The 25,282-nt window shown below is 42.0% G+C and overlaps 1 protein-coding gene across 1 annotated transcript; it reads right to left on the bottom strand.

Annotated features, from left to right (window-relative positions):
* Nucleotides 1–622: 622 nt before the first annotated feature.
* Nucleotides 623–24,828, bottom strand: lrrc45 (leucine rich repeat containing 45). The gene is made up of 18 exons (XM_061028195.1): nucleotides 24,718–24,828; nucleotides 23,217–23,517; nucleotides 22,484–22,545; nucleotides 22,324–22,394; nucleotides 21,491–21,669; nucleotides 18,638–18,766; nucleotides 17,463–17,575; nucleotides 16,905–16,963; nucleotides 16,636–16,713; nucleotides 14,945–15,080; nucleotides 14,266–14,343; nucleotides 10,027–10,138; nucleotides 9,849–9,919; nucleotides 7,940–8,032; nucleotides 5,293–5,385; nucleotides 3,579–3,752; nucleotides 1,731–1,878; nucleotides 623–1,464 (listed from the first exon to the last, which is right to left on the bottom strand). Exons 2-18 carry the CDS (start codon nucleotides 23,446–23,448, stop codon nucleotides 1,265–1,267), a joined length of 2,028 nt encoding a protein of 675 aa, XP_060884178.1. The 5' UTR covers nucleotides 23,449–23,517; nucleotides 24,718–24,828; the 3' UTR covers nucleotides 623–1,264.
* Between the last annotated feature and the right edge of the window lie 454 nt (nucleotides 24,829–25,282).

The following is a 25,282-nucleotide window of genomic DNA, read 5'->3' as shown; positions in this document are numbered from 1 at the left end:
ACTTCCAACAATGTCAAGTCATAACACAACCCTGTGTTTTATAACTGAATGCACAGGGCTTCATTTAGACCTACATTTAAAAAACAGCAGGTGGGAAGAGGTGTCCTGCATTCTGATTGTGAGCTGGAGAGAAGCAGCCGACCAGTTTGACACATATTTTATATTAAGGCTTAGAAACAACATGACAGGATACGGCTGCACAGTAATCATAGGTTTAAATGATGACTTATAGTCGTCGTCACTCAATGCATCTCAGTTAATGGAAGAGCGAAACTCAAAGCTTGGAGGTAGTGCTTTCAACCACGGCTGTCAAACCCATACTCTAATGCAGTGGTTCTCAACTCGTCTAGCCTCAGGACCAATCACATTTATTTACGGAGAAATAGTGCAGTGTGGACATCAGTCGGTACAAAACATGTGACAGAAGCAGAAGAAGTTTAAGAGTGCTTCAGGCACACAATCCCGACCCACTGAAAATGGCTACGCGACCCACCTCTGGGTCATGACCCACCGGTTGAGAACCACTGCTCTAATGTGATTGACAGATGTTCGCCACCACACAGCTGCAGCTGAGTAAGTTTACAGACCTGTATGAATCAATATCCAAATACAAGATGGGGGGGGGGTCTGCCCTCAGGTTGTCCAAACTTATTTGGAAGCAAAGACTCATTTTTGACAGTAAAGAGACAATCCAAACTTCCCTTCTTCAGCCTCGACAGTAATAGAGCAGTAATAGTAGTTCAAATGTACTCACTCTGTCTTTCACCTGAAGATAAAAGCCGTTTAAAGATGTTGGTCAAACTATTCTCCTGTTCACACCTGGCATATCTTTAAAGTATTATTGCTATTTCTGACAGCGTGTCATGGAAATATTACTCGAGCTGAAAAACAGAATGATTGATTTGAGCTGTCTTACACACAGTTATTCTTACTGAGAAAAATGATTGAAATCCAGTCAAGTATACTTCTTCTTATGAACTAATAGTATGCATTAGAACTATAAAAGTGGGACATGTTTTCACAATTTCAGACTTTCCAACCCTTCATTTCCCGCCTCTCTCAGCACGTTGCGTTTAGTTTAATGACAGCCATGTGGACAAGCACCAAATATCTCCCCCATATTGTTTCTTCACTCCTGGTTTTCACTCTTTTCTTCTTTTAAAGTCCAGATCATCTCGATATTTAATCTCCGCTGGACTGTCCTGACCTGTGCAGAAACATGGCGAGGGCTCCGAGGTAGCAGCTGAGGAGTCCGGGTCTCTGCTCATTTCTTTGGGCTGCTGAAGTGTCCTAGAGGTGAGCCCTGAACGTAGGTGAGGATGGCGCTCTGCAGGTAGCTGGCTCTGTTGGCCTCGTCCTCCCTCATCCTCTGGATCTCTGCGTCTCTAAGCCGCAGCTTCTCCAGCATGGAAGACATCTCGCTCTCTTTGTCCAGGAGCGCCTCTCTGTGGTTACTGCTGAGTACTGCAGGACAGCAAACAGGATGCATTCAAACCTACAATAAAGACTAGGGTACCACCTTGTGTTCTGAACAAAATCAGTCTCCTTTAATTAGAAAGTAAAGAAGTGTTTCATGTCTGAGTCATTAAATTACTTTTGTAATTGCTTGGTATTCCTTAAAAAAACTATTTCCTTTACAAAATGCAACAAATTGACTAACTTAAATTATTTGCAAAGAGAAACAAGTAGTATGTCATAACAATAAAAAGTGATTTGGCACGAAGCAGCACCTTTAATCTCTCTCTCCAGAGCACTGATCTTCTCTTTGAGTCCTCCCTGTGCAGTCCTCTCTGACTGTAAACGTCCAATCTGCTCCTGCAGCTCCACCCTCACCCGGCTCACCTCAGCCACCCTCTCCTGGTCCTTACCCGCCAGCTCCTGAAACCACACAACCACATAATACAACAGTTATTTGACGTAGCCACAGATACATGAATTGCCTCATCCCAATGCATTCTGCAGAAAACGGTGGTCAAAAATATAAAATAGCATTAAAAAAGGAGTTCAGTCGCCCTTGCCTTTGTCTTGGCCTTGACTCGGTCTCCATCCCTAAATGTCTCGGTCTTGTCTAGGTCTCGGAGTACTCCGGTCTCGGTTCGTGTGGTGTTGACTACAACACTAGCCCCATGTCCACCTAGCATTTTTTCCAGGCAGAATAGAGCGCCCGTGATGTCAACAGCGCCTTTCTGTAAAAAGATTTTCAACTTGAGCGCTTGGAGCAGCTGCACAAAGATGGCGGTGCGCTCGGAAAAAAGACGCTAGGCGCTGCTACACGCTCTCTCCTCAACGGAAACAATTGAAAAAAGACGCTGGCGCTCAGAAGAAATATGCAAGGTGGACACGGGGCCTAAGGCTAGCAATCGCAGGTTAAATATATATAAAATATATGTAAAATATGAGACTATACCATATGATACGATATGATGATGATACGGTGTGATACCTCATATGTGGCCCACTAAAACAAGTCAGGATACAGGGAGTCTGTGATATTTGATATATTGAAAGAATATCATATAATGTGATAAACTGAAGAATATAAAATGTTCCTCAAAGTGCAGAGTGGATGTATTGATTTATTGGGTGTCATGTTGACCGCTTAGGCTTCATCCGCTAACCTCTCTTCACAGCTGTCTGATATTTCCCTGCTGTCTTCTTCTTCTTTCATCGTTTTATTGTTCAAGTCTTACAACCCGCTGCTAGGGGTCATGAAGTTGTGATGCACAGAGTCAAATTGTGAGTGGAATCACAGGTTAAAACTCAGTTCAATATGAAACATTTGAAACGATGCGATGCAATATAATACGATACGGAACCAGACAGGACGATACAGCCAAATATGAATCAATACGGTACGACACGATACGGCAGTGGTTCCCAAACTTCTCAGCTTTTGATCCCTGAAATAAGGTTACCAGAGACTGAGGGGCCCCCACTGTACCTGGAGGTGGTTGAGGCATACAGTATAAATGAAGCTATTTTGGAAGGCATCTCACCACTCCTGGGATACGGACCGAGAAGAAATGACACGATATAATGTGAGATATGATTCAGTAGTAGCTCAGTCTGTAGGGACTTGGGTTGGGAACCAGAGCGTCGCCGGTTCAAGTCCCAGTGCGGACCAAAATATGGAAGTTGGCCTATGTGTGTGAGGAGAATGTCTCTCAATAACAGAGTGTAAACCAGAATCCCTCAGGGATTAATGAAGTATGTCAAATAAAATAAAGATAATTTAAAACTGGAATACGGTTCAATAAAATACAATACCACAGGTTGTGATGTGCAATCCAGGGCCCATAATAACAATAACATCAAAATGCAGCAATTCTGTCATACTTGATACCTGAGAGAATTAAGAATTTCTAATTTAATTAAAATGAGTTTGGAGTGATTGGCATCGAGTCAGTAGTGACCGTGACCGTACATTCACCTGACCATTCAGTGGCCCACATTCAAATGTCAAACTTCTGAAAGTGACACCTATATTTTATTTACAATGTGAGCCTCTTAGGTACGATAAGGATGCAGACACATAAGGCGGAAGCTTCTGGTGTAACAGGTAGTTTGTCGATCCTGACCTGCTGGAGCTCCTCAATCCTGCGCCTCAGTCCGTCCATCTCGATGCTCTGCTGGCTGTTCTTGGCCTGCAGCTCACTGATGGTCTGTTTCTGCTGGGAGCAGTGCAGCTGCACCTCCTGCAGAGAGGAGCGCACCGAGCGAAGCTTCTCCTCCACTGATGACACATGCTCCTGCTGCTCAGTGAGGGGTGGGGGAGAGAGAGAGTTGAAAGGATAAGATAATATATTCTGAATGTAAGTTACCAGCTTTGTAAGGAACAGATAACAGCAGGCATGGAGTCACTTTTAGTGTTTTAATTTAAAGATTTAAAGAGACCAAAAACCAGGACCAGCAGTGGAAGAGCTGAAACTATCCAGGACCGGATGATTCCTAATCTAAAGATCAACACAGTCAAACGGTTTGGCTCGACCCATGAAGACCTCTAATGCGAACTAAGAGATGCAAAATGATGGAAACCATATTTTACTCTATCAATGTCATTACCTAAATATGATTCAAATGACTTTTCTGTTGATACTCTCATCTACTAGAGGTGTTTTTGATGGGGACTCCTTAATGGTTGTCCTGTACTAAAGGTTCTTAGTTGTTTATTGAAAGTGTCAGATACATTTGAAGCTGAGGTCGGCAGCGTTGATAAACCAGCAAGAAACTGCTAGATCTTTAAAGTTTCATTGCAATGAAATTATTGGACAGACATTTCATGCCAAAGACAAATATGCTATTTTTGTGAGAGAATCTGAGGCATGGATTGCTGACCCTACCATAGGTTTGATTTGACAATAAGTCTGCTGTTCATCTCAGTTTTTTTTGTATTCTGCTGTGTTTTTTATACAAACGCTGGTAAGACAGATTTGATTTGAGTGATTTTAGTCTTTAGTTATTTGTGAATGTTAAAACGATCATTTTGTACTGAATTAGGCGCCCCCTGTCAACAAAGCAGTTCATCTTTATCTCATTGCTAAACTTGTCCTGTTGACAAACAGCGAGAAGGACCCTGGTTCAGATCCCTGTTGGACTCCGTCTGTGTTCTCCCGCGCATGCGTGGGTTCTCTCCGGGTACTCCGGCTTCCTCCCACAGTCCAAAGACGTGCTCGTCAGGTTAATGGGTGACTATTCCGTATGTGTGAATGCGATTGTGGCTGGTTGTCTGTCTCTATACATCAGCGATGTGATTGACTGGCGACCAGTCCTTGGTCTACCCCGCCTCTCGCCAAATGACAGCTGGAATCGGCTCCAGCCCACCACGACCCCGAACAGGGCGGTATAGATAATGAATGGGTGGATTATCTTGTCCTGTGCATGTTTAGGTAGTGTTCTCGGACAAAAACACTCACCCTGCTCACTTTTTAACAGTACCACTGTGTACCACTCACTGTGAATATTTGCTGTGTAAAATGTGAAAAAAAGGTTTCCTCAGCATGCTGAACATTTTGTGTCTGACATACACCTTAGCCACATTACAGGCATCAAAGGGTTGAAAATAGAAATAGTTATCTTGTTGCTAATGGTCTCGTTTGCTTTTTTGGGTCATAATGAGACATCATTATACATCTCAGCTTCAAAACTTAAAAGTGAGTGTTGCAGCACTTCATCTCAAAGGTTTTCCTTCATCTACTAGTGCCTTCATGTGTTTCCAGGCTGCACATACATGTCCTCCAGTTTCACTTGGTTACATCATAACACCTGATCAGAGATAAAGATTTCCCAACTCACCTCCTCCAGGCGCACTTGAGATCGCACCCGCCCCAGTTCCTCCTCTGCCTGGGCCCGCTCAGTCACACATGCTGCTTTAGCTTTACTCAGTTCCTGCAACAGAAAGGAGTTATTATCTGATATTACATTAACAGCAGCAGGTAGAGTGGACACTTCAGCACTGCTTCTCATACTGTGCTAACGGTGTCCCTAAAGATTCAAACCAATGATAACAATGAATTGAAAGGGGTTTTCACCATGTTTGATGTGAAAGTCTAATCAGTGTTGATGGTAAATGTAATACGTTGAAGCAATACTTTTCTGTTGAGAAGTTCAGTGCCAAAATGGCAAAGGGTGCGGACTGGTTCTCTCTATTCAAATATTTACAGCCCAAACACTGTTGACTATTTAGTCAGTTAAATCCTCCGGCCTGGTATTGTGGGATGTCAATTCCTGTTTTAGCAGTTTTTTTAGCAATTAGGATCAAGGCTACAGTTGCTGCAGGCAGAGACTCAGAGACTCCGAACAATAAAACAACAGTGGGAATTTTTTCACATTAGGATAGGATAGGATAATAGGAAATTCGGGCGTTGCAGCAGCACAGACAAGAAAGCTCAAAATACACATTAAACAGAATAGATAAGATAAATAAAAACAAGATAGATAAGATAAATAAAAAATAACAGGAGGTATATACAAGTACAAAATGAATGATGAAGTTAACTATGCAGGGAATTGAGACAGTATTTGCAGAGAATGACAAGATAAAGTGACAAGTGATGATTAAAGTGACTTGGTATGATAAACAGCAGCAAGTAATGTAAACCATTAATATCATTTTAGTCTATATCGCTCGTCGCAATTATAAAGCGCACGCGATATGCGAGTCAAAGAGCGGACACTTAACTAAAGCGCAGTGGCGGTTCTAGACCACTTTTACTGAGGGGGCCAAACTGGGGCCATTTGTTTTGTAAGAGGGGGAGCATTAAACCCAGGTGAAAAATAGACAAAGATGATCGCTTTAAAATAAATATATTTATTATGCCAAATAATAGCACACATCATAAAATACCTCAACATAAATACCATGATTTATATTTGTTTCAGTAACAGTATTTAATGCTAGATTGTGAGTCCGGTTGTTGAGTCAAATACTGTGTATGTGTTTTGAGGGGGGCTCTTCCTTTTGGAGGGGTGGCCACAGGAGGCACCAAGCTCAGTGTTACAGGGGCACTGGCCCCTGTTGGCCCCTGCCTAGAACCGCCCATGCTAATGCGAAATGCACTGGAGATAAACGTTAAAAATGACAACGAAACTCCATTGCGATAAAGACTTCTGGCCAGTATGAAGTTCCATTTTATTAGCTTTAAGGTGCGGGAGGGCCCGGAGCATCGACTCTCTCTCAATGTGACCACGTGAAATGAATAGTTGCACACTCTCAGGAGCCGTGTGTGAGCATATGGGGGCGGGACTGAAACAGACAGATAGGCACGTCTGTTTATTATCATGCTCCTCTTTACTCAGAGGTGTGTTAATTGACCTGATATTAAGCCACTGTAGCGCAAAATACTATGAAGTTATTTCTCCTCTCCTTTTGTTTCCCTGTTCCTCTCTCTAAAAAAAAAAAGTCATCAGCGGCGATAGGGGAAACACTGTCACAAAACAAAGGGCTATGGAGATGTAAACCCCTCCATTATAGTATCATATTTCACCACCTTACTACTTCTGGTTCTGTGTTCACCCCTTGACACAAGACGTAATAAATTCCCAGTTAGAGAGACGTCAACGTGTGGATTTGAATAAACAAACTGTTAGGAACAACACAGTTACAGAGAAACGTACGCCCGCCCCCCCCTTCAATAAAAAACCCACTCAGACTTTGGCATGAACCCCAAATCTGTCAAGATGGAAATCTATCTAAACCGACGCTGATTCAACATGTGGAACTGGCCCGAAAAAGGGAGACGGGGGCCGACAGGTTGTGACAGAGCTGGACACAAAAACTAGGGCGACAATCGATTGTCGGTCCAACTAGGACTGACGGCCGACGATCTCCTTGGTGTGTTTACCAATCGCATGACATAAACGTCTTTACGTCTCCTCTCCTTTCACTTCTCATTTCCCATGTTCTGTGTTCACCCCTTGACACGAGACTTGGGAAATTCCCAGTAAGAGAGACGTCAACGTGTGGATTTGAATAAACAAACTGTTAGGAACAACACAGTTACAGAGTTCTAAAAAAAACCCCACTAAGATTTGGCATGAACCCGATAAGCTTCCATTGAAAATCTGTTAAGATGGATATCTGTCAGTAATTTAGCATTTCATTGTTGTTGATGTTTCAGATCTGTGCACTCTTCCCCTGATCACCACCACACAAGACATTTTTTTTTTTTTGCATTTCGAGGAAATGTTTTCCTTTGAAATCATAATCTGTAACCGTGTTCACATTCGTTGATAAGCGTTCTCATAAACACGTGTATGGCAGTTTAACAGTTCATTCTTCACTACAGTCTTTGTTCAACTTCCAGAGGGCTTCACACAAACACCTGAAGGCAGATAGGCTGGCACAAGGGTATTCCAAAATACAATAATAACTCTGTTAAAACTCTGTGTGAATGTAAGTGTGTAATACAATTGTGTAATTATCCTTTAAGCAAACTCTGACCTCCTCCAACTGTATCCGCTGTCCCTCCAGTTTGAAGATGCGTTCCTGCAGCGCTCTCTCGCTCTCCTCGAGATGACGATTCACCTGCTCCACCTGCACAGAAATGTCAAATTTATGTATTTAATACAAGTTTTAGTTAATCATACAGAAAAGTCAAACGTGCAACAAATAGTCCACAAGTGAATAAGTTGCATGTCAGCACCGCTTAACCTCACTAATTACCACGTTTGTTAGATCTTGTTGTGTAATGGACAGAAACAGAGGTGCATTCAGAACACTGAGCTGAGGTGGAGTCATACACATTGTGAAAAATCTTTCTAAGATATTTACTAAATGAAATAATAAAGTGACCTTACTCTACGATCAGACATTAAGGAAACATGCTATGTTGAAGTGCTGGCTTCTCTGACAACAATGCAGCAGCCAGTATGTCCTCCTTCTAACTTTAGATTCTGGTCCTGAATGCTCTGGATTTGTTTGGACCAGAGAAGGTAGGCGGTTTTAAGTCACCCCCACACGGCTGTTTTGGACGCCCCTCGGTTTAGCAGATATGAGACCAGTTATCAGGTCAAACCAACAGGTGTTGCAGCGATGGAAGCGGGCAAGAGAACTGGTTCAGATAGAAGTGATTGTACTCGACCTAAAAAGCCTCTGCATGTTTCTAATAAGCTCCACGAGCAGAAAGGTGCTCAAACTAGGATCAATATTGGAGATGGTTTTGAAAAATGGAGAGAGGTTAGAACGCAGAAAGGTTTACAGACTGATGCAGAGCTGGCTAAACACTGAAGCTTCAGTGTCCACCACATGGCAACCTGTGTGAGCATCCACTCTAGAGAGGAGGGGGCGGGGGGATAATAAATACATATATAAATAGGACAATATAATAAATTGAATGAAGGTGTTTCTGATCTGTGTCTGTGAGCGCCCTGCTTTGTGAGAGTTTAAAAAACGTATCAGGTCTGGCGATGAAAGAACCGCTACTAACTTCAGGAATCAAACAAATCGTTTTAACCTGAAAGAAATGTTGGCTTGATTAATTTGGGGAAAAAGTAATTAACTGTGAAGTTAGAACTGAATTTATGTAACATAGGACTCCCCATGATGGAGAGTTGAGTAGGCATATACTCATAAACAGACCTGTCTGATTTATAGTCACACCTGTATGACAGTTTACCACGTTTATTCTAATATTTGTCATGACACATTTTGTCCACCGGGGTGCATACTGACTCAAGTGTTTAAAATACTCCAGTCTCTGTCTGCTGCACATGTGTCATCACAGCTGAGCAGACTTCAATCCACACTAGAAATAAATCATATCTGGATTTTCCTCTAAACTTGTCCTTGGGGTCCGTCCCAAAAATTCAGAATCACGTCATGTGATTGTATGTTTCATTGATTTTATTGACATTTCAGACTTCTATTTTGTGATCTTGACATCATCAGCTCTTGTTCGTGATTTAGTCCTCATGTTACGAGATCTCATGTAATAAAGACAGTAATATGTATAAAGGTGTAAAGGTATAATATGTAGAATCTGGTTGCTAATGTTTACATTAAATACATAGATTTATAAAAAAAATTGACTACGCCCATGTTATATCTTTTTTTTGTTGAGTACTTAAATTACCTCAAATATTTCCAACAGTTATCAAAGCCAGAGATGGGAGTGGCAGAGAGAATCACTCCCATGATTCCCCACCAGCCTCGACATCACCTTGCGTTATTGTTTTGATTGAGAGCCCCCTGGTGGTGGAATTTACATACTGTGCCCATTCTCCGAGTGAGAGGAAATAACTCTCCATGCCAGCAGGTTTAAGATTTTTCCAAAAATGTCATATCCCAAACTAAGGAACACGTGTCCTTAGTTTGAAACTAATAGTAAATATGGACATGTGTTGGGACTTGCCTCCTTTTGGCGGAGACCGTCCATGTCCTCCAGAGCCTGCTTGGACCGTCGCTTCTCTATTTCAAGACGGTCTGTCAGAAAGTGACATACAGGACATCTCCGATGGGTTCCAAGGGATAAAGAAAGATATTCTGTATTTGTAAATGAAAATGCTTTGTGTTCAGGGAGTGTGTGTTACCTTCTGTCTGTGCTAGTCGCAGCTTGAGCTCTGCTGTGCTGTTGGTCAGCTCCTGCTTCACCTCAAAGATCTGCTGCTGCTGAGACTTACACCTGCGCTCCAGCTCCTCCACCTATCATACAAAAAATAGAAAAGCTCTGTGGGTGTTTGTTTACTGTGTGTATGACTATCTCCACTCCATTCTACTACCTGTATTATTATAAATATCTTATATCTACCAGAGGAGAGAAATACAATCTTGTTAAGCCATCTATACAGCACAATGAATCCCACACACTCTTGGTTGGAACAAAACCTTATCAGAGACCTATCTTTTCGGCCGGGTGATAACTTTGGAAAGTCGCGGGTTCGTAAACGAGGAAGGAAAGGTGGCGTGCGCCAGCGCATCAGGAAACTTCAGAGTAAGAACCGTGTTCCCCTGCCTTCTATGATTTTGGCTAATGTCCAATCTCTAAGAAACAAGATCGACGAATTATAAGGAAATGTCCTCCATTTAGATGCATGTCTAATGGCGCTTACTGAAACGTGGCTGACTGACTTGGACAGGGACTCTTCGATGGATATTACCGGCTTCGGGGCTTCCTGTGCGTTTGGATCGAAACAGTGATGTGACTCGTAAATCTCAGGGAGGAGGAGTATGCTTGTACATGCAGATGCTGCAGTAATGTAACTGTCCGTGAGCGGCTGTGTCTTCCCGATATCGAGCTTCTGTCTGAGTCGGTAAGGCCATTCTATCTCCCGAGGGAATTCCCTCAGATATTTGTAACTGTAACACACAACTTGCAGTCCATATCCCCGGATGCTCCTAATTTTATTTTGGGGGATTTTAATCATTGTAATCTTTAGAAATCCTTGAACAATTTTTATCAATACGTCACATGTCCAACACGACGCAACAAAACTCTGGATCTATGTTATGGATCAATCAAGGGGGCATATAAGTCTGAAGCAGGGCCTGCACTGGATTCCTCAGATCACAATACTGTGATTCTGTGCACGTGTGATGAGGAGGGAGAAAACCAGTGATAAGCAGGTCAAAGTCTGGACTGACGACAGCTCTCTTGCCCTTCAGGGGTGTTTTGAGTGCACAGACTGGTCTATATTCCAGGAGGACTGCTCTGATATTGATGAATTTACAGATGTTGTGTGCAGCTCCATTTCATTTTGCGAGGACTGTGTGATTCCTTCCAGAAATGTGGTCTTATACATGAACGGAAAGTTGCTTTTAATGAAGGTGATGTCCTTGCTGAGAGGAAATTGAAAAACGAACTACGGGCTGAAATTAAGAAAGCTAAAATTAGGTATAAAGATAAGATTGAGGCAGAACTCAGCAGTAATAATCTGAAAAAAGCCTGGAATGGAATGAAAACTATGACTGGACTACAAAAGAAGGGTAACAGCGGAATTGCCTTAGATGGTTTTTATTCAGATAAACATCTGGCAGATGAATTAAATAGTTTTTGTCTTCGTTTTGAAAATAATGATTTGACTGCACAGATCAATGTAATAAAGGAAAGGACAACAGCTCCTCCAGCATTTGCTTTTGATGTGAAGGAAGTGGCAAATCTTTTTAGGCACACCGAGGCAAAAAGCCCTGGACCTGACAACATCTGTGGCCAGCTTTTAAAAACATGTGCAGATCAGCTGTGCGGCATCTTTCACTATATCTTCACACAATCTGTTAACCTGCAGAAAGTGCCTAAACTTTGGAAAAAGTCCATTATTGTTCCCGTAGCTAAAATTAGCACCCCGAAAACACTGAATGATTTCAGGCCTGTAGCGCTGACTTCTCTAGTGATGAAGACATTAGAAAAAATTGTCAGGACTCAAATTTTAATGCAGGTTGAAGAACACCTAGATCCTTTTCAATTTGCGTACAGAGCTGGTAGAGGTGTGGAGGATGCTGTCACCACATTGTTACACTATTTGTATGAGCATCTTGAGGGCCCTAAGACACACACCAGACTCCTGCTCATTGACTTTTCTTCAGTGTTTATCTCCATTCAGCCCGATTTTGCTTGCTGAAAGGCTAATCCATCAGTTTCAACTTGAGCCTAGCTTGATTGGATGGAGTGTAGATTTTCTGACCAATAGGTGGCAGTGTGTGAAGGTAAATGGTGTTTTTTCTAACCAGCTCTCGTCTTCCACTGGGTCTCCTCAGGGTTGTTGTCTGTCTCATTTTGTACATTATGTACACTAATGAGTGTCGCAGCAATCACAGTAATAGACACCTTCTTAAATTTGCTGATGACACTGTTGTTGTCAGCCTTCTTGAGGGGGGAGAGCAGGGTCATGGGTCAGTTGTGGATGACTTTGTGGCTTGGTGTGACAAATCTTTTCTCCACTTAAACGTGTCAAAAGCTAAAGACATGATCATTGATTTTAGAAAGTCCCGACCAAGCCATATACCAACTGGCATCAAATCAGCTGACATTTAAATTGTGGAAAGCTACAAATATCTGGGTGTTGTTCTGGACAATAGGTTGTGTTTTGAAAATCATCAAATCATGTTGACACTACCTCCAAGCAGGTTCAACAAAGACTGTTCTTTTGAAGAAAAATGAACTCTTTTAATGTTTCTACGGAGATGATGACTCTGTTTTATAAAAGTTTTATTGAATCTGTTTTAAATTTTTGCATCGCTGCATGGTATGGAAGCCTGAACTTGTCAAACAAGAATAGACTTGGGAGACTTGTAAAAACAAGCAGCAGACTCTCAGGGAGGTGTCAGGTTGGGCTTTTGATCATTTATAACCAGCAGGTCCTGAGGAAAGCTAGGGCCATACTTGTGACCGCAGATCACCCACTTCACAGTGAGTTTGACCTTTTACCCTCAGGTCGTCGTTTTAGAGCTCCTGTGAGGAAGACTAAAAGACTCCAAGTGCAATTAATATGTTAAACAACAATTAGGTATTTGTTGCTCTTTTTGCACTTGAATTGCACATTTGCACACCTCCACTTTGCACTTTAATAACTTGAATTTCCATTCTGGTATGAGCTCTTGACTGATTATATTGCGCTGTTTTTATTTGGTTTTATATTTTGCTGTGTTGTCTGATTTTTTTTAATTTGTTTTGGTTTATGTTTTATGGTGATGTTGTCCTTTGTGTTTCTTGTCTTCTGTGTGCTCCTGTTGCAACGCAAATTTCCCCTTGTGGGACAATAAAAACTCTGAATCTGAATGCTAAAAGAACATAAACGTGTTACCCTGCACTGGAGACTAGGCAAGGTGAAGCACGCTCCCCTTCTTCTGTTTTGGGGATCAGGCTGTTTCTATTGCTGGACCAAAGTTGTGGAACTCTCTACCTCCCAACATCCGCCTCTCACCCACTGTTGGGTTTTTTAAAGACTCATAAAACATATTTCTGCTCTGATGATTTTCAATAACCCCGTCAAGCTCAGGGATCCATCGCTCTGTACGCTTTGTGTTACACTGTTGTTACTTCAGCTTTCATTTTTATTGTCGTTCTTATCGGTTTCTTTCTTATGCTTTGGTTTTCCTCTAACTGCGCTTTTCAAAACTGTGGATTAACTATGTTGTGTGTAAAGTGCTTTATAAATAAAGTTGAGTTGAGTTTATTTAACATTTTCAGACAGCAGCCATTTCTCCCAAAGCATCCCCTTTAAAGGAATTCAAACAGTATCTATGCAGATGATATATTGCTGTTCCTCAAGAATTCAATTAAGGCAACATGTCATAAAAAAAAAACATGGTGCAGTGATCAGAGGTGCTGATTGTCAACAGGCAAGGCAGGCAACTGCTTGGGGCAGAAGGGGGGGCCTCGAGGGCTGACAAACTTCACACCACAGCAGTGACTCAATATGTGCACATTCTCCAATGACAGCACTCACTCTCGTTGTCCTGCTGAGCATAGCATGCATTGGTGTTTTGAAAACCAAAGACCAAAGAAAGAGAAACAAAAAGGAAGAGGAGTAAGCGTTGGAACGCTGGTGGTGATAAACGCTGGTTGGAGGGCCTCCCAATGAATTTTTGCCTCGGGCCCCAATAGACTTCAGAATCACCACTGGCAGTGATGATAATTACAAAGGTAACAATATCAAGGTAGTGATCATAATACTGTTGTCATCGTTGGGCCTGATACCTTCATATAGACGATCAGCTTAACATATACAGTATGTGATTAAAAAAAACATAGACATCTTTTTTAATATCTTAGGAACTTATAAGTTTTGTATTTTAACGTTAAAAAAAATGGTTGGCACAGATGTTACTCTTACTTTGTTCCTGAGCTGGATGTTGGTTTCCGTCATGTTTTGGGTCTCTCTCAGGAGTTTGCCCTCTCTGAGTACACTATCCTGCAGGGTGGAAACACACACGGTACATTAATTATACCAAGCATGACTTATTTTAATGGTGCATATTCAAGTGTATCATATCATGGAAATGTTTCAATCCTGGGTGTGGATCCACAAACAGTTAAACCGTCACACCAGCCACTCATCCACAATCAAGCCAACTACATTTTCTGCTGGATCAAAGCCCGGCTCAGTAATCCACTCGTCACCAGATCCCCCGTTTACCCAGTGTCGTAATCTCTTCAGACTCTTAAGAAAGTGTTTTTGAACCCAGTCCCTCTTTGTGTCCAGATCTCAAAAATTCAAAAACTCCAACCCTCTGTAACCCTGATCCAACTTTATGGACATAAAAGGTCACTGCCAGATATCAATCATCATAAGATCAACAAGCTTAACAAATTGAGATTTTTGTTGATTACTTACCTTCGCTGTGACCTTTATTTGTTAAAGAAAAGCTGGAGCAAAGAGGGGTTTTTCCTCACTCGTGCTGAATTAATTTATTACCACATTTAGGATTTATGAGCTAACGGATCCAATCATGAAAATGTGAGGCAAGAAACGACTTGTTGCTGTGTTGTCTCTCTCTCTCGTCTGAACAAACCTCTTGCGCTTTCTTCCTCTCTCTGCTCTGTCGTTCCCTCTCCTGTTCTTTCTCATCCTTCACTCGTGTCAGCAGCTCTCCCATGTTGTGGTTTTTCTGCTCAGAGAGGGCGAGGGCGGCCTCTGTCATCTGCAGCCTGTGCCAAACAGAAAGACATTCATTGGGATTTAACTTGTGTGTGTCCAAAAACAGAAATAGGGTATGGGCCATAGACTGTAAATAGTAATGGACATAAACTGTATAAATCATGGACGTAGTCTCAGTTATGTCACATATTGGTGTCTGAAGCAGAGTTTTGAAGCCCAATGATGGCGATGGTGATATGGGAATAACTCCCATCGTCAGTGTTTGGTGCAGCACATTGCATTATAATCCAAGACAGTAAATGTATTGACTGGTGTCTGCGCAGGTGCCAAGACACTAACAGAGCTGCACTCTTCTTTGTTTTAAATTCTATATGAAAACCTGATGTAGTGCACCCCTGTTTAGTGGGCGACAAAGCCGCCATGTACACACACACACAAAAAAAAAATCGTGTTAATGTCGTCTGTTCCTTCATGTTTTCTCCTCACCAGCTCACTAACTGAAAGTGACCGCTCAACCTGCAGCGACGCTTTGACCCACACGTGACCTCATCAGTCAAATGTTGTTATTTTCACATTTTAACTTTTACTTCACTAATTGATGAAAATGTTGTTAACTTTAACTATAAATGGAAATAACTTGGCTCGTGATAAGGTTAGCTATTCTCAGGAAAATAAACAACAAAACACAATGCAGTACATGAAAGGCAATTACATCTACAGTCTTGCTTCGGAAAGGTCAGGGTTTCAATCTCCAGCTCCCGCAGCCACATGTCCGAAAGGCAATTAAATGGTAAATGGACTTGAGCTTGTATAGCGCTTTTCTAGTCTTCTGACTACTCAATGTGTTTTTACACTGCATGTCACACCTACACATTCACCATTGGGGAACCCTTGACCTTCCGGTTGAGAGACGATGACTACACCAACTGAGCCACAGTCACTTAACCCCAAGTTGCTCCCGCTGTTTCGGCAGCAGTGTATGAATGTGTATGAATTAATTAGTTTATACTGAAGGACACTTCACACAGCAGCCTCTACCATCAGTGTGTGAATGTGTAGGTGTGACCTGCGATGTCAAAGCGCTTTGAGTAGTCAGAAAACTGGAAAATAACTATTCATGCTCAAGTCCATTTACCATTGAATGGGTTGTAGTTTGCTCTTTCTGTGAATGAGTCTCCATACTGTGTGGTGAGATGAGCCAGCTAAATTTGCACACAAAATGCTGTCGAAGGCTTTTGTTTTCACAAAGTTCATCGCAGCCTCCATTATTCTCAATCAGAAACAGGGGCAGAAAAAGCTGTGGAAACCTTTCTTAAAAAATTACCACCCCAAATGACAGAAATACTGATTCACACTGGGTCACTATTATCAGAGGACGTCTGAAATATGGTAGATGATTTGTACTGGAATGTTTAATGGTCATGGTTGATTCATACAGGATTCAAAACAAAGGCCCTCTACAGAATTGTTACAACTGGTCCAATGTCCCCAGGTAATACTTTGCTTTTGAAATGATAAAAATCACTGATATTCTAAACAAACATGCACAGTGAGTAGCAGCTCTTTGTATTGTGAACATGGAGAGGAGGAAAATGAAAAGTATACTTGGCAGTGAGAGAGTTGACAGCTGACTTCCTCTCATTCAGAGCTTCCTGGAGTTGGCCGATCTGAATGGAGGTGGACCTGATCGCAAAGAAAAGGAGTCATGAGGTCATGGAAACAGGATTGAATTTATTTCTGGAAGATGGAGTGATTGAACTAACAGATTAGAAAGTGTGCTGCCTAAATGAGTATTCCTGTTTTGTGTCTTTTACAGCGGAACATAAAACGGATGGGTATGGCCAATGAGTGTCCACAGCAGTACCTCAACTCACCTGTTGGAGTGTCCCATCTCCTCCCTCTGCCTGTCTATGGTTTCCATCAGGTTTAAGAACTTAAAGACGGGAAGAACAAACAAACTGAATCTTAAAACGTAATCCTTAATCTGCAGTAAAACTCAAAAGGTTTAGACACTCAAACTCTGTGTGCATCAAAAAAAGACTAAACATTTCTTTTGAGTATCGACAAACCTGCAGGCTCTAAATGCAGCTGCACAACTTTGTCGCTTTGTCGAATACAATAGAGACTGTTTAGCTTCAATTAAAAACCAGTTTGACTGATATGTCTCTGGATATAAATACTTGGCAGCAGTGTTAACTTTGTTATGGAAAAACATGACGAAGACATGACATTGATGAGTTTAAAACTGGTCTTTGATAGTTTTTTTAATCTTTCTCAGAGCTATCCATCCTCTAGTTTTAGAGAAACTTCAAATAAGTGCGAGTGAAAGTGAATCCTCAAAGCTATCTAAGTTGAAGTTATTATGGTTTCATCCTGATTCTTTTTCCTCAAGGTTAACTTTTCTGTTCTTTTTGTGTTGTGGAGAGTGTTACCTGTCGGCCCTTCTCTTCCTTTAGTTTGTGGATCTCCTTATTGAGGACCTGGGTCCTGCTGCGGCTCTCTCTCAGGGTGGACTGTCGGTCTGAGTTGTGCCCTGAGGACTGCTCTGTTAGGGTCACACAGTAGGAGAAAAGGGTCTTGAAGGAAAGAGAATGAAGGCTGGAGGAGCATGCGAGTAAGTAACAGGTATCATTGGTTGTTTATCTGTTTTGGACTAAAATACACATAATAGAGCGTCTACTTGCTCAGAAATGATGGGCATAGTGTTGCAATAGTCTGTATGAAAACAAAACCCATTGGTTTCTGGAGAGGTGTTATCAAGCCCAGTAAGGGAGCTCGCCATTTTGGAAGTGCTGACAGTCCCTCTAAGTCACATTTATTCAATGTAGTAACCGTCAAAAGCCCTTTTCAGACTGATATTCTCAACTAAGTGCCGTAACCAAGCTCAGCTGTCATCATGTATTTGTTGTACATTCATATTGACCCCACGAGGGCGTAATGTTGGTGTCCCAGTCTGTGAATTCACATTGAGCTTTAGCGTTTCAGAAGTCCAGCACAGCAGGACCTCCACAAACACAAACAGTCAGCACACACAGCGCTGCGCTCCCCAGCTGGTTTCCGCTGAAACCTTCTCGCCTCTGATACTACCTCAGAAAACGTTATAGAGGAGGGATCACTCCGTCCCCCAAATACACCGCCTCGATATTCAGATTGAAAGTGAAACGTCACAGGGGCATGAACACAGCGGCTTGAAACGGCACTCTGAAAAGGGCTAATGAAGGGGAGCTGAGGCTACAAAGACCCATCTGTCAGTCCACTCAGCCACACCTCTAGTTATGGAAATGCAGGGAAAGCGGTATTGATAATGGATGGATGTTGTTTCATTAATATTTCATCGTAACTTTGGGCCTGTCTTTATTAGGACACCTGAAGAGAGACAGAAACGTTGGGAGGAGAGAGGGGGGGATGATATGCAGCAAAAGGCTGAGGCCGAACTTGAATACACGGCCGCCGGGATGAGGACTCTAACTTCTGTACACGGGGCGTTCGACATACCCACCAGGCTATCCGGCACCCTAGAAACCCTGATCTTAATCTGGGAGGCCCCCCCCCCCCCCTTAAGGTGAGAGGAAATGTTTGCTGTAGGATGAATTTGTACACAACTTACCGAGTGCTCTAAACGTGTCACCAGGAATGTTGTTCCCCGCCGTCTCCAGCTGCCTGACGCTCTTGTTCTTCTGCAGAGCCTCCAGCAGAGACCTGCCCCCCAGCAGACCGATGTTGTTCCACCTCAGATCTGTGAAAATTATTTTTAAAAAGGCTTGAGTTGATCAACAGAACAATAATCTGTATTATTTAAAGCTGTGTTTCACGCAAGAAATTAGCCCGTTAAGGTGGTAGCTGGCTTGTTGGCCGGGGATAACTAAGTATCTAAATTAAACACACACAAAAAAAAAAAAAGAATTTGAAACCTGAATTCCAGTTTAATTTAGAAAGTGCTTTAAAATTATATAAACAGCAGACTATAATATCGAAGTCTGCAAAATTTTAATAAAAAGTATTGGTTTCCCCCCCAATCAGGAACATCAACCTTGTAAAAAAGAAAATACATCTTTTGCAGTGATTTACAGAAACATGTTATTTGTCTCATATAAGCTTTGACAATGTGGAACATGTAACATATACACCGGTCATTTAGCCGATGTGTGTGAGTCTGTACACAGCTGCAGGGTGAACATTAGCTGTGTAGTCAGATGAAACACCGAAGACGCTATCAGCTAAAGACTGTTAGGTTACTGACGATACATTTCTGATTGTTGTCACCTGAAACCGACAGCTGATGCCTGCATGATGGATACAGACACGTTGATGTGTTTGAAACAAAGCAACCACCGACAATGAAACATCAACACTTTACAACACCTTTCTGTGTGAAAGCCCCCAAACACACGCATTAAAATATATTTGAACTGTTCATACAGTGAATGATCAGCCAATCACAAGCGGCCCCGAATCATTGGGGATGACCCAAACGGAGCATTCAACAGCATCCGGAGCTGCTGAGCATCTTGAGGGCCCAAAGACACACACCAGACTCCTGCTCATTGACTTTTCTTCAGTGTTTATCACCATACAGCTGAAAGGCTAATCCATCAGTTTAAATTTGAGCCTAGCTTGATTGGTTGGATTATAGATTATCTGACCAATAGGTGGCAGTGTGTGAATGTAAATGGTGTTTTTCAGCTCTCTTCTTCCACTGGGTCTCCTCAGGGTTGTTGTCTGTCAGCCCTTCTGTACATTATGTCCACTAATGAGTGTCGCAGCAATCACAGTAACAGACACTTTATTACATGATGACACTGTCACAGTCAGCCTTCTTTAGGGGGGAGAGCAGGGTCAAAAACTAAAGACATGATCATTGATTTTAGAAAGTCCCCACCAAGCCATATACCAACTGGCATCAAAGCAGCTGACATTTAAATTGTGGAAAGCTACAAATATCTGGGTGTTGTTCTGGACAATAGGTTGTGTTTTGAAAATCATGTCGACGCTACCTCCAAGCAGGTTCAACAAAGACTGTTCTTTTGAAGAAAAATGAACTCTTTTAATGTTTCTTCTTTAATAAAAGTTTTATTGAATCTGTTTTAAATTTTTGCATCGCTGCATGGTATGGAAGCCTGAACTTGTCTAACAAGAATAGACTTGGGAGACTTGTAAAAACAAGCAGCAGAATCTCAGGGAGGAATCAAGTTGGGCTTTTGACCATTTATAACCAGCAGGTCCTGAGGAATATACTTGATATCTCAGATCACCCCCTTCACAGTGAGTTTGACCTTTGACCCTCAGGTCGTCGTTTTTTATTGCAATGTTTTATTTGGTTTTATATTTTGTTGTGCTGTCTGATTTTTTTAATGTGTTTTCGTTTATGTTCTATGGTGATGTTGTCCTTGTGTTTCTTGTCTTCTGTGTGCGCCTGCTGCGACGCAGATTTCCCCTTGTGGGACAATAAAGAATCTGAATCTGTGCCTCCGATAGGCCAGCTCTGTTTGCAGTCACGGGGAAGTTTGAGCAAACTTGTGGGTGGGTGTGTCCTTGACAGAACTGCCGGGGTGGGTGTGTCCTACACCTTTGCTCCGACCTGACGTCAGGTTCTGGTTGAGGCTCGGAAAGTCTCGTTCAGAGCAGCAGGAAACCATGTTTACACAACAACTGTGTATCTTATGTTTAAAAATACTTTGCTGAGGTTTATGGACATCCAACATCGTAACATTACATGTATTTAAATATGGACGAGTAGAATAGATCTCCTTTAAGACAGAGGGTGTGTGTAGACATATGCAGTGTTGGAGCCATGGATGGACCTAAGTATCTTTGTAGTATTTCTTAAGTTAAGGTATGTAGTGTGTCATATTTAGATGTTTTGGGTTATTGATTATTATATCATTTATTGTGGGATTATATTGAGTAGGGGGATATCGGGTCACATGGGTGTGGGCGGAGATGTTGTATTGATTTAACTCACCTGTTCACCTTTTGTTCTCAGTGGAAGAGAGAGGGTGAGCTGGGTCCGCTATTATTTCTGGCTCACTTTGATTATGAGTTAATGCTCGTTATCAAAGGTCGATTATCTTTTTTCGTTAATAAAAAGTCAAACTTATTTTCCGTATCACAGTATTCTTTTTGGAAAGCGCGTCAGACAAGTTATTAGGCCCAACCTCAGCCTCTCAGCGGCTTCATTGTTCCAGAAAGTCGCTCCATGCAGGTTGTAGGCTTTTTTCACTGACTGTTGTGCATCATGTGATCACCAGCACCACGCTTAACCCTTATGTCAGTAACACGTAAGGTGAATGACAACTAATTTAATTTTAAAAAATCACTATGTGGAAGTTCAACTTCAAAGTAAAATCTGCTTTTTCTCAACTTTAACGAGCAGAAGTCTAATAACTGAAACCCTCAGCTGGAACATGACATCAGAAAGTATTCACCAGGTTGTCGACATTCATATTTCTTTGTGACTCACCTAGCACTTCCACTGTGTTGTTGCGTTTGAGTGCCAGAGCCAGCTCGGAGGCTCCCTGATGGTTGATCTGATTGTTGCGCAGGTCCAGATGTGTCAGCCCGCTGTTGGAGCCCAAACCCTCACAGAAGATGGAGAAGGCTTCATCCCACACCCCCAGAGCGTTCCACTCCAGTACCAGCCTGCAAGCAGCATGTCACTTTTCAGCATCGGGTATATGGACTATAGACTGTATACACAGATGGACAGTGTGCCTCAGCCGCCTCTCGTTGAAGCCACTTAAATGCACCCGCAATTTCCACATAGTCCATACACGCTGCGTTCCACGCCATCTGACAGCACCGCCCTGCCCTACTGGGTCAGTTTCTGGAGCCAGAGCAGCTGTACACTGGTTCACAAGATCCCCGGAGAACTACAAGATCACGCAGGAACTAAGAGAAAAACGCACAAACAACGAGTTTCTTTGCGTTTGTGAGGTTCGATTTGTTGTTCATTCTGCGCCTGTTTTGACGTAATGTTGATAAAGTGATGGAAAAATACGATCAGGAGGCCGTGTTTTATTTTGAAAATGACCGGCTGCTCTGTGTGTTTGTGTATTTGTCTGACATCCTCTCTCTGCCAATCTACTCTGTTCAGCTTGACGGGTGATTGCTGCGGGCTCCGTCATAATGGCCAATTTGAAATGGAGCGGAGCTGCGCTGCTGGCATGCTCCAGAGACGGGCCGAGGAGCGTTCTGTAGAACACAATCATTGAATAGAGTGGGAGCGCACATGGACGATGTGGAAGTTGAGGGCAAGTGATCCAATACACTTTAAGACAGATTTCCTTTACTCACCTACGCAGAGTCTTGTTCCGTGCCAGAAGTTTCCCCAGCACCTCGGCCCCTTGTGATCTCAGGTTGTTTCCCTGGGAACAACAGTTTGCATCAACCGACCGACCGTTGATATAAATATCAAAAGAACTTCAATCCGATGTAAGAATTCGGCAGATGTTACCTTCAAATCCAGAACTTTTACAGCTGTGTTAGCAAACAGTCCAGACAGAAGAACTTTGGCACCTGAAGGTCACACAAACATGTTTTCTTGTGATGTTAGCGTCAATGATATTCAGACTTAAACTAACATTGAATGAATCTACTAAGTGTGTGTGTGTGTGTGTGTGTGTGTGTGTGTGTGTGTGTGTGTGTGAACCACAGCCTCATTTATCTTCTACCTCTATGAAATTCAGCTACATTGTTGTCCAATAACTATTAAAATGACCAATGAGCCGCTCTGTTTGGAGATTTACCATGAACGTGAACAACTTAGTTTATATATGAAGCACTATCCTGCTGCCCGAAATCACCCACATGTTAATTCACCCAACGCAGAAAATATCACCAGAAATTGCAATATTTCTTCCTGTTTTGGAGAGAAAATCTGGCCCATTCTTAAAGATTAAAAACTATTTATTTTTTTAGATTTACATCTTCAGAAGAAACAAATGAGCTTTGAGACGAGAGCCAGGGAGAAGAGAGGTGGTCTGAAGTTGGGAAGTTATCTATTGGCTGTTTATGACCATAAAGTCTTAATGTGGAAACAACAATGTACACACAAAATATAAATTGTTGTTTTCATGGCTTGGAATAAAAGTAGGTCCTTCTACAAGTAGGATGTTTGACAGCCCTAAAAATTAAAAAAAAAAAACACTGCAGTACTTCTACAGACTGTTTGTGTGTTTGTGACTCACCCTCCTCGCTGAGCATGCAGTCACTGAAGGACACCTCTGTGAACTCGGTATCGTTGTGTAGCACCCTGGCGAGCACGGAGCAGGTTTCTACAGAGAGACTCTGTCCGCTCAGGTCCAGCCTGCATGCCTGTGTAGACACCCTGCTCTCATGGAGCTGAGCCACAATGCTCTCCTGAGGCTCCACTCCTCCCTCCTTACACAGACGCAGGTACGCCCGCCTGAAATCCTCCATTCTGGGTCTCCAGTCTCTCCTTTTTCATCGGAGGTGTACAGCGCTGTTCTCACGTCTTGCTTTGTTGCCCTGTGAGATAAGACATGGAATATTCAGTGTAAGAGCTATAATGTGTCTTTCACCTCTGTTGATTATTTTTGTATCGCTCCTTATATAGGTTTGACATCATGTCCGGTAATTTGCACTTGGGCGTGATTTAACCTTATTCTACCTGTTCAGTTTTGTAGCAAGAGGCAGACAAAGAGGATGAGTGAGTTTGAATATTTTCAGTTGACCATCATAGTCGTCATAATTATAATTTACTCTGTATAGAATTATTTTGACTGTCTTTTGTTTAATTAAACCTCAAAACATATCTGGACTTTGTTTTGATTTTAGTACGAGTCACAGTTAGAGGCCCACTAGATTAAAAAAATTGATGAATATTGAGTGTTTCCTCTCGATCTCCACAGAACATTTACTGACAATGTTTTGGTACTGAAACTTTAAAGTTGTAGAAATGTTGCCAGTAAATCTGATGTTGCAAGTTAGTCAGCGTACAGTTTTTTATTCTTAATTTATTCACTTTTGACTACAGACGTATATATTTTTATTATATGTTGCCGTTTTGTTATGTTACTTTTTAAAATTGTGCACAGAACTTAAACAATTAAACATTTAAGTTGGTCTGTGCTTTGAAAAAAAAAACCTACATCTAACCAAAATATGTCAACATGCAAGCAGTCATAAAATAAGCGACAAATACTTTCAAGTTAATTATTTAAGGAAACACAAAAATTATTTCCACATCTCTGAATAAATGCATGATTTTAAAAGCAACTTCTATCAGGCATCACATATGATTCATTGAAATCGACACTCTCTCTTAATTTCCCAATTCCCACTCGTAATTACGACTTTAGAGAGGCGTTCATGAGCTCGTAACTCTTTGATACGGCGAATGTGATATTTCCGAGGAGCACCTGAAGGCAGCGTTGTTATGTTAGCTAGTTGGCGGCGGCGGACTCAAGCTAGTCTGAAACAAAAGCATAAAAAACTATTAAATAAGACTGTAAAGTGGAGTCATATGTGCCTGATCCAAACATGTATCTAGAAATATGTTTTAAGTGAATCTACGTTGAATATGTAGCTTTGTGAAGGGAAGAAAAAACTAAATGTTGAAGTCAAGATGAACGAGTTCACGGGTCGCGCTTTTTATCCGTAAACCAAAAAGCAAACTCAGGAAGTCTTTGAGGAAGTTTACTTTAAAATAATGGAAAAACTACAAACCTCAGCCACGACCGTGCAAATATCTTCCTGGCGGTTATTGTTGTTGTTTTAGAAAGCACAACTGACTGAAAGGGAAGCCAAACGAAAACGTATCTAGGAAGTGGATTTCGCGCAAAGCACGCTGGTCAACGTAGTTCCTCAAACGTGAGTATTGCTAAACCAAAAACCCCGTTGCAGAGGTGCTGCTTGTCAACAGGCAAGGCAAGGCAACAGTAAGGGGCCCCTGATGGCACACAAACTTAAACCGAAGCTGTGGTTAAAAATGTGCAAATTTTGCAATGACAGTAAGAAACCTCCCTGAGGGGACCCCCATCTGACAGCACCCATCTGACAGCACCCTGCTGAGCATTGCATGCATGATTGCTGTAAAAACCACAATTTGTCAGTAAAAGTCAACAAAGAAAAATTAAGAAGAATTATCCGTCTATAGTTATCCTATAGGAGAGAGAAAGAAACAGGAAGACATGATGGTGATGAACGCTGTTTGGAGGGCCCCAACATACTCTAGAAACGCCCCGTCCTGAATAATAATAAACACTGAGTAACAGCTAACTAAAACATCTCT

This window comes from Labrus mixtus, chromosome 21, assembly GCF_963584025.1.
Source record: "Labrus mixtus chromosome 21, fLabMix1.1, whole genome shotgun sequence".
Classification (NCBI taxonomy): Eukaryota; Metazoa; Chordata; class Actinopteri; order Labriformes; family Labridae; genus Labrus; species Labrus mixtus.
Note: the sequence above shows the minus strand (reverse complement) of the source record. Positions and strands in the feature narration are given on the sequence as shown.